Source organism: Echinops telfairi, unplaced genomic scaffold (assembly GCF_000313985.2).
Source record: "Echinops telfairi isolate 266 unplaced genomic scaffold, ASM31398v2 ScPeMD7_3533;HRSCAF=4204_0, whole genome shotgun sequence".
In the NCBI taxonomy this organism is placed as follows: domain Eukaryota; kingdom Metazoa; phylum Chordata; class Mammalia; order Afrosoricida; family Tenrecidae; genus Echinops; species Echinops telfairi.
The window spans coordinates 103,749-112,317 of NW_022107431.1; the positions used below are offsets into that span (position 1 = coordinate 103,749).

An 8,569-nucleotide genomic window follows, 5' to 3' on the forward strand; every position below is an offset into this window, starting at 1 on the left:
GTTTCTGCAGCATTTATCCCGAGCAGGAAACAAAATTTCATAGCTGCACGATATTCTTCAATCGGCCATAACAAAAATTAAGGTGAGCAAAACTGCTTTCATGAAAAAAAATTCACTGTGACCAGACAGAACCTTCCCAGGTGACTCCACTGGGTGCACTAACTCAGAGCAAGTTGCTTGATGCTTGCCTAGCAAGAAAAATGCATATAACTACTATGAAAGCTCCTCTCTGCCCAGCACAATTCCAATTTTGGGTGTACCCCCTTGTAGCGTCCTGCCCTGCTGTAGGAGTCAGAACGTGGCTGGCATTACAAACTCGATACAACACTTAAAAAAAAAAATCTTTTATTTTTCTAATACAAATACAAAAACTGTAGCAAAAACTGAACAAAATACAAGTCCAGTCTGTGGCTGAGGTGGCTAACACTGGACACATGTCCCTTGAAGCAGCTTGTGGGCAGCAGTGAGGGGTTAGGCTGAACCTTAGCCCTTGGCCACCTTGAGAGATGCCACTGAGGACTCAGTGGCACCAGGGTCCATGAGGTCCACTGGCATGAAGGAACCTGAGCCAGAAATGCACAGGGGCCGGGCACCTTGCTGGGGTAAGTAGGGGCCATTACGTGGTCTTCCGGAAGCCTTTCAGAATGGGGTAGATGTTCTCAAATGCCTCGTAGATCTCTGCTCTCACCTTAGCACCTGGAGACAAGGGGAGAGGAGACAATGTGAACGTGCATTTCCTAGCACGGTGAAACGCAATACAGAGCAGGCGTCCATCTGCTGTTAGGTGAGCAGCCCAGGCATCGAAGGTGACCCTGGAAACCCTCAAACAGGTCTGTTCTAACTTCAGGTGTTTGGCACCTGCCTTCCCACTGCACTGCTCAGCCTCCATCCAGCTCTCAACTGGACAGTAGTACTGGGGTGCCCACCACCCAGTTTGAGGACCACCAGGGTAGCAGCTGTCTCCCTTCTGGGTGCAAGGGCACCCTACTCCCACCCCCACTCCGTGGGGTCGTTTCTCTCTCCGCAGAGTGAGGGTGGGAGCTCCACGTGGGGAGCACCGAGGAGGTCCTGGCCCTGAAGCGTTTCAGACACTGCCATGTCACAACTTGCCTGTTAACACGACTTTTCCAGAAACGAAAATGAGAAGGACAATCCTGGGCTTGATCATCCGATAGATTAAACCTGGGAACAACTCTGGCTCATAGCTGCAAAGAAACATAAGAGCAGTTTTGGGTTAAAGGCGGCCCTTGCTGGAGCACCCCCTTCTCCATTTCTGCAGAATCCACATCAAGGTTCCTGAGATCCGAGACGGGCAGCCTGCCTGCTTTTGCTCCCACACCCTTCCAACAAGATGTCCCCAGCCAGCAATGGAGGGAACTAGCCACAGGGAAATGCAGACATTGGCTTGCACATGAAGCCCCACCAAATCTGACCCAAGTGCTCTCTTGGCGATCAGTCGGTGTGGCTGTGTCTATCTGCCAAGGGCAGTTCAGGACATCTCAGACCACCTGATGTCTGGTGGTGGCCACAGGGGCCAGGGGCCACCAGTAACAGCAGGAAAGATAAGTAGAAACAAAACACTCATTGAGTGTGTTCCCTGTGCTGGGAGGAAGTCAGATAGGGGAAGTGCAGAGGTGAGAGCTTCCACTCTGTCACTCACTAAGCACGAAACCAGTGAGGCAGCAGCATCAGATTCCTCCCAGTGAGAGAGAGAGTGTGTGTGTGTTGGGGGAGGGGGATGGCGAGGGACTGGAGGAACCAGCTATGGCTGCTGCTGCCCACCTGGCATGTGTCCTCACCTGCTGAACTGCTGGTGGGTGAGTACGAGTCCCTCCAGGCGGATGGGGAACTTCACATCACAGCTGCCCACCATATTCTGGATCTTGAAGTCCAAGAACTTGGCCGGGAAGCCCAGTTTCTGCACCACCCGGGCGTACTTTCTTGCTGCTAGCCTGGACTGCTCTTCACTGGGAGGAAAGAAACTTGAATTTGGAATAACTCATTAAAAGTTCAAATGAAGAAAAATAAGATAAACTGCAAGCTAGCCACTCCCACTCCAACAGGCTAGAAGGTGGATAGGCATGATCAAAGCCATCTGGTGAGGCCCCGTGATAGTCTCCACACCCCACTAGTGGTCAGGACACTCCACATAGCTTGTTTGGCCATGTAGGCCTTAGAACACCAGTGTGACTTAGTCCAATGTCTATCAAACACGATGGCCCTTCTGGGGATAGTGTGGGTCAAGCCTACATGATGACCTCAATACCCATGACCACCAGTCAGTTCTGGTGGTATCCTGAAGACCCCCAGGGGCTCTAATGTACTTTGGCTCCTGGTCCATTTCTTTTCAAGCAGGGGTGAGCCTGTAGTATCCCATCAAGGAATCTAGCTTCCTAATTTTGATGGTTAACTCCATCTCATGCAAAGTAGGGCCCAGAGAGGTAGACAGGCAAGCAGTGCACCTGGCCCAACTCTGAGGGCAGGTCAGCTGTTGTCTTAGGGGGCAGCAGCCTGTCTGTTGGGGCCCCGGCACCCACCTCTTGGCGCCAGTACACACCATCTTCCCAGAGCTGAAGATGAGTGCTGTGGTCCGGGGCTCTCTTATCCTCATGATCACAGCAGCAAATCGCTACAACCACCAAAGGACAGGGTTAGTGAGTGGTAAGAATTGGCAAGAGGAGACAGGGCGAGGGGGCTGAGAAGTGGCAGTGGCTGGTGGCCGGGTTCCCCAAGGCCTGCATGCCTCACATAGGCAAGCAGGCACTCAGAGCGGCCATGCAACCTGCTGCTTCCTGAGCTAAGTGGTTTAAAAAACAGCTTATTTTCTGTGTGAACTTCTGTGCTGTAACCCTTTCCTGCCTCTGGGGGGCATCAGCAGAGCGCGCTGCTGCTTGTTCTGAGGATGCCAGGCAAGCACTCAGCCTGCAGCAAAGCACAAGGCACTCGGCATGGGTTTTGTTTAGTTCCTTTTGTTTTAAACCTGTTGGCACTCCAAGAAACTTTTTCTTGCTAAAATTAAACCTTAAGGAGAATTACTGGCCTCAGTTACTAAGTTACATAAACCCTGACAAATGATCAAGAATAACATCTGACACATTAACAACTTTAAGACTTGGTGTGGCTTTTCTCTGTTGCCGCAGAGAAATACAAACACAAGACTAGTTTATGGAGCAGTGGGATTCCCTGAGCTCCCTCAGCTGCTGGCTTTACTGGCTGTGAGACTGAGTCTTCCTTGCCCCCAGCGAAGGAGAGGAAGCCTCTTGACATGGCCTCCCTCATCCTCTAACCCCCACTCCTTCTCTGCTGCGGTCCAGACCTCAGACCCTCCGTGCCCACCTTCTGCAGACTTCAGCTCTCACCTTAGGGTTATACTCAGCATTTCGGGCACGAAGGGCAATGGTCTTTAGGTCAAGTTTACAGCCAAGATTCACTGTGGAGACAATGTTTCTGCAAAAAAAAATTTTTTAAGCATGATCAGGGAACTAATATATTAAGCTTCCCAGCATGCCTGTGTGGTCACTGTTCCCAAGGCATTTCACTCAGACCACCTCACTCACTGTTTGCATCAACTGCAACGTGGTGACTATTTCTGCTCCCACCACAGATGGAGAGGCCGCGGAAGGACCCAATCCACTAACCAACCCCTTCATCACTGCGTTATTAACCCCCCGCCAGCCTTCCACTCTTCTCCAGGGGCCACTGAGTCACAGCTGACTCAATGGTCCCTGACAGCAATCAAAGGCAGCTGTCACCACTGGTCATCTGGACCATCACACCTTTTCTTAGGTTCCTAAGCCACTGCATGACTGCTAGACAAGGAATCAGCTGTGAGAAGCACTTCACTGGATTCACGTGCACATGCACACACAGACCCTGCCCCCATGCCGGCCTCCCAGGGGCTGGCTAACAGCTGGCATCCTCTGTGGGCCATTAGGACCTCAGTCAAGCCTATTGGTTTTTGTGATTCCTCTGTTTCCTTCCAAGGACTTCTGTGTCCACTGCATCAAATATACCTAGGGAAGCTGCTCGGTCTCTGCGAAGCCCCTTCCTAATGCATCAAAGTCCTCATACACCCATCTGCTGGGTTCTTGCAGCAGATGTCTCTGTCCTACTGTGAGGCAGGCTTGAGACCACCCTGAAGGTCTCTCTCACGGAAGCCTCACTCCTCCAGATGCCCATTGCTCATCCACCTGCTCTGCTTTTGGTTTTCTAACCCTCCTAGCAAAGAGGCTTTCACAATCTGTGTGTCTGCGGCAGGACCCAGTCCCATTGGGCCGGGGAGGGACATCCCACCTGCTTTTCCAACCCTAACCATCCGAGTTTTCCATGGGATGGCGATATTCCCACAGAAGTGGGGCTGCTGCCTCATTCACATGCAGAACAGCTCACTTCCTGCCTCCTCTGTTCCAAATGGGACACACTGCACTCCAGCCGAGAAATGCACTCAGGACAAGGACCCGACACTCTCAGGCCAAAACTAACCACAACAGCGGGGCTGTCAAAGGAAAGCCCAAACTGCCATCTGGCCATGGCCCTCACTACCAAGCAGGAGCACAGGCCCCAGGACCCTGAGGACACAACTGCAGGTCTCAGTCATGTTGAGGGTGTGACTCAGATTCACCCAAAGATGGCCTTCAAGCTCATCCACCTGTCACACACATGGGCCACACCTCAAACATGCTGGCCTGTGAGAATGGGTCGTCAGCAATACTCACTGTAGTTGGGGCACAATCCCAGAGCTCTCCGAGGCCGGTGTGGCAGGAGTAATGGGGGTCATAGGTGTCATGGGGGACGGGTACACGGGGGTGGTGCCCGGCAGAGGCGCAGTTGTGAGAGTCTGTGAGTGGAAGAGCTGTGGTGTCTGGCCTGTGGCCCCTGGGGGCACCTGCTGGGATGTGGACTGCTGGGCTGCCGCTGCCGCCGCCGCTGCTGCTGCCTGTTGCTGCTGCTGCTGCCGCTGCTCTTCCAAGATGGACAGGCTGTTGGTGCTCTGGATGGGCTGTGGCGTCAGGCCAGTGCCGTATGGCATCATGGGGCTGAAGACTGGGAGCCCGGGGGTCATGGCGCTCTACACAGGGTGGAGAAGAGAGGTGAGGTTTGCCCAATGAAATCCTCAGGTGAGAGTGAGTAGGCTGTTAGCTGAGGGAGGATGAAGAGGTGCCTACCCCACATCTGCCCTCTCCCTGCCCGTCTCTGCTGTGGTACCTGTGGGGAGGCCAGCCCCTGGGCGTAGGGTGGGAGGCTGCTGTTCTGATCCATGGTGCTTGCTCTCTCCGCGACAGAAGAGTGTTGGCACTCAGTCTGCAGCCCGGAGCATCACAGCAGACTGCGGAGAAATGGCCTCCACCCTCTGGGTTAACTTCTTGCACAGCAAGACGGTGACACTGCTCAGAGAAAGGGGCAATGCTAAGAGGAAGAACATGGGCAGGCTCAGTCTTATAAGCTAGGCTTGCAAACAGCAGGGACAGAAAAACCAATAAAAAAGGACATTCGCGAATGCATTTCTCTTGGCCTTACAACCCCGGAGGCTGAACGTTCCAACTGAATACAAAACTACACCACAAGACACGGGCTTCAACATCAATCTTTCTGAACTTATTGTATGTTTATTAATATGTCCAAAATGAAGATGTCATAATGACCATTAAAAATGGTGGGGGCGAATTTCTACGCAAGGTCTACTATTGGTCCAGAAGCATGACACGTACACACAAAGCTGTTAAGCGAACCCCTCAGGAAGATTTTCTGTCTTCCACAATGTCTTGGGGGTAAAGTTCAATAAACACTGAACTGCATAACACACATTTTTGTATAATCGTGATTGAGCTCTTGGGCCAATAAAAGGCTGTGATGCACTGTATGGATAAAAAGATAGGCTAGGACTGCAGGAAGGTTGTGGGGGGTGAAAGAACATGATGTTTCAATTCCATTTCCTCTCACTTTCTGAAGCCCCTTCATGCGAAACATCCCAAAGCCCAAGGCCCTGGAGTTGATCCTGACACATAACAGCCGACGGGCACAGTACAACTGTCCTTTGGGTTTCATGGCTATCCATTGTTACAGGAGCAGAAAGCCTTTTCTTTCCCCACAAAGTGGCCTGTGGGTTTGACTGCAGATCTTGCGACTAGCAGCCCAACATGTAAACATGTGAACACACACCATGTAGGCTCACAGCAACGTCACCCAGAACCACCTGCACTCCGAGAGTGGGCATCACTGAGTGAAAGACCCCCGCAATCCCTTTGAGAGGATAAGACCCTATAGCCTGCACTCTCTCACGGAAGAAAACAAGCAAACTTTAAAACTGCTAAAGAAACTAAGTACGTCAGAGACTCCATAAACGTAGAGCCTTAACAGGTACCCTATGACAACACAGCCACTCCTCACCAACCATCTAGCTCTGACACATCAAACACATTTCCACAAAGCCGTTACCGGGCTCTGAGCCACAACATCTGCTCAGAAGGGAGAAGCGGGCGTTTCCGTTTAAGGGGTCACAACTGTGGCTGAGGCAGGGTTTGACCAAGCCCCCACCCAGAGGGGCAGAGGGGACTCCCAACTCCGAGCCACCCTAACGGCTGGGCGGTATTGCCGCCCGGGCTTTCCGAGCCTGTACGTCTCTATGGGCGCAGACAGTCTCTTTCCCCCAGGGCGCCTCGGGTGAGTTCCAACGGCCGATTTCGGGGTCAGCACCCAGAACTCAACCCGATGTGTCGCCAGGGCTCCTCGGATGAAAACAGCTCATGAACAGGGCATTCGCGACCGAGACCCCCAGACTTAAGTCTCAAGAAGCAACCAGAGGGCCGCACCCCGAAACGCCGCGCGGACAAACTGCTGCGCTGAGGGCACTGAAAGCTCCGAACGCCACGGCCTGGGGGACGAGAGCCGAGGGGCGGCGGACTGGGAGTGCTGGCTGCCCAACCGCGCCCCGGACGTCGGCTCCGAGCGACGGTGGAACGGCCGGTACAACCGTCCAACAGAAGCCCGGGTCCGCGAGCCTTCGCTGCCCCCGGCGCCCGGGTTCCCACGGCGGGAAGCCGCCTTCGGCCTCGCCAGCTCGGGCGGCGGGAGCGGGGAGGGACTCGGGACTGCGCCGTCCGCGCCCGGCCCGACATCGCCCGCGCCGCCCCGCGGGCAGGAGAGGAGGGCAGGTGGGTGAGAGCTTACCTGGAGGGGCTGCAGAGGCGACCAGTGGCGGCCCAGGCGCCCGCCACGGCGACCCCGCCAGATCCCACCGAACGGCGCGCACGTCGATGAGGTCACGTCCGCCAGCCCCAAGCTCGGCTACGGCCAACGTATCTCGGGGGCGGTGGGTATGGGAAATCGCGAGCGCGACGTCACTTCCTGTGTCCTCTGCTGGGGGCGTGGAGGCGGTCCTACGGCTTCTGGGGCGGGGCCTCTTCCTGAGCGTTTCCTGATTGGTCGTTGCTAGATGTGGGGCGGCCAGTGATTTTTAAACGTTAATTTTTTCCTTTCCCAAGTTCTTTGGCTCTCTGGCTCTGTTCTTCTGTAGACAGGGATGTTGTGAGGCAGATGAAGTCCAGGATTGCAGAGTGCGTGGCCCTCGAGTGCAAGCGCTCGCCGCTGAGCGAGGCTCCTTCCGGGACGTGAGACTGAAAAGCGTCTACGCACGCGTCCAGCGTGCCTTCAGCTCTGATGGTTACAGCCCTGGGTCCCCAAGGGGCTGTTCAGCCAGCTCTGTTGGATGGCTAGAAGGTAGAATTGACCCTATGGTAGTGGGCCTGCGTTTTTTGTTTTTATGAATCGGAATGGGCTTGATGGCAACCAGTATTTGTTTTTGTTGTTGTTGTTAGGTGCCATCGAGTTAGTTCTAGCCCTTTGCAGCTCCGTGCACAGGAGAAATAAACGCTGCCCCATCTGCACCATCTTCACAATTGTTACTATGCTTGAGCTCATTGTTGCAGCCACCTTGCCCATCTAGCTCATCAAGGGTTTTGCTCTTTTTCACTGCCCCTCTACCTTACCAAGCATGATGCCCTCCAGGGACTGGACTCGACAACATAGCCAACACATGTACTTCAACAACACCACAATTCAAGTTCATCTATTCTTCAGTCTTCATTATTCAATGCCCAACTTTCACATGCATATGAAGCAATGGCTTGAGTCAGGACCATCTACCTTAGTCTTCACACACCATCCTTGCTTTTCCATACCCTAAAGACATCCTGTGCAGCAGATTGACCCAATGCAACACTTCTTTTGATCTCTTGACTGCTGCTTGCATGAACATATGTTGTGGATTCAAGCAAGACAGAATCTGTGACAACTTCAGTCTTCATCCATTTATTGTTACATTGGTGAGGATTTTGGTCTTTGCATTGAATTGTAATCAATACTGGTTGCTGCAGTCTTTGATCTTTATCAGCAAGTGCCTCAAGTCCTCCTCACTTGGCAAGCAAAGTTTTTCCATCTGCATATCTGAGGAATGTGTTTAATAAAACGTCCTCAAGTCAGTAGGCCACTGGAGATCCCCTTGCAGAGGGGTCTCGGGGAGGAGATGAGCCAGTCAGGGTGCGATGTAACAATGATGAGAAATACAACTTTC

The 8,569-nt window shown here is 53.2% G+C and overlaps 1 protein-coding gene across 1 annotated transcript; it reads right to left on the reverse strand.

Moving 5' to 3' along the window:
- Positions 1–328: 328 nt before the first annotated feature.
- Positions 329–7,239, reverse strand: LOC101649806 (TATA-box binding protein). Its single transcript, XM_004701901.2, has 8 exons — positions 7,168–7,239; positions 5,206–5,384; positions 4,716–5,068; positions 3,360–3,447; positions 2,538–2,629; positions 1,800–1,967; positions 1,111–1,205; positions 329–696 (listed from the first exon to the last, which is right to left on the reverse strand). The coding sequence occupies exons 2-8, from the start codon at positions 5,257–5,259 to the stop codon at positions 617–619; spliced, it is 930 nt and encodes a 309-aa protein (XP_004701958.1). The 5' UTR covers positions 5,260–5,384; positions 7,168–7,239; the 3' UTR covers positions 329–616.
- Positions 7,240–8,569: the final 1,330 nt, after the last annotated feature.

Coding starts and splice junctions, on each gene's coding strand:
- LOC101649806 (XM_004701901.2), bottom strand. CDS start 5,259: ATGGATCAGAACAGCAGCCTCCCACCCTACGCCCAGGGGCTGGCCTCC. Junction 5,069..5,205: donor AGGGGCTGGCCTCCCCACAG/GTACCACAGCAG, acceptor CACCCTGTGTAG/AGCGCCATGACCCCCGGGCT. Junction 2,630..3,359: donor ATGCTGAGTATAACCCTAAG/GTGAGAGCTGAA, acceptor TGGTGGTTGTAG/CGATTTGCTGCTGTGATCAT.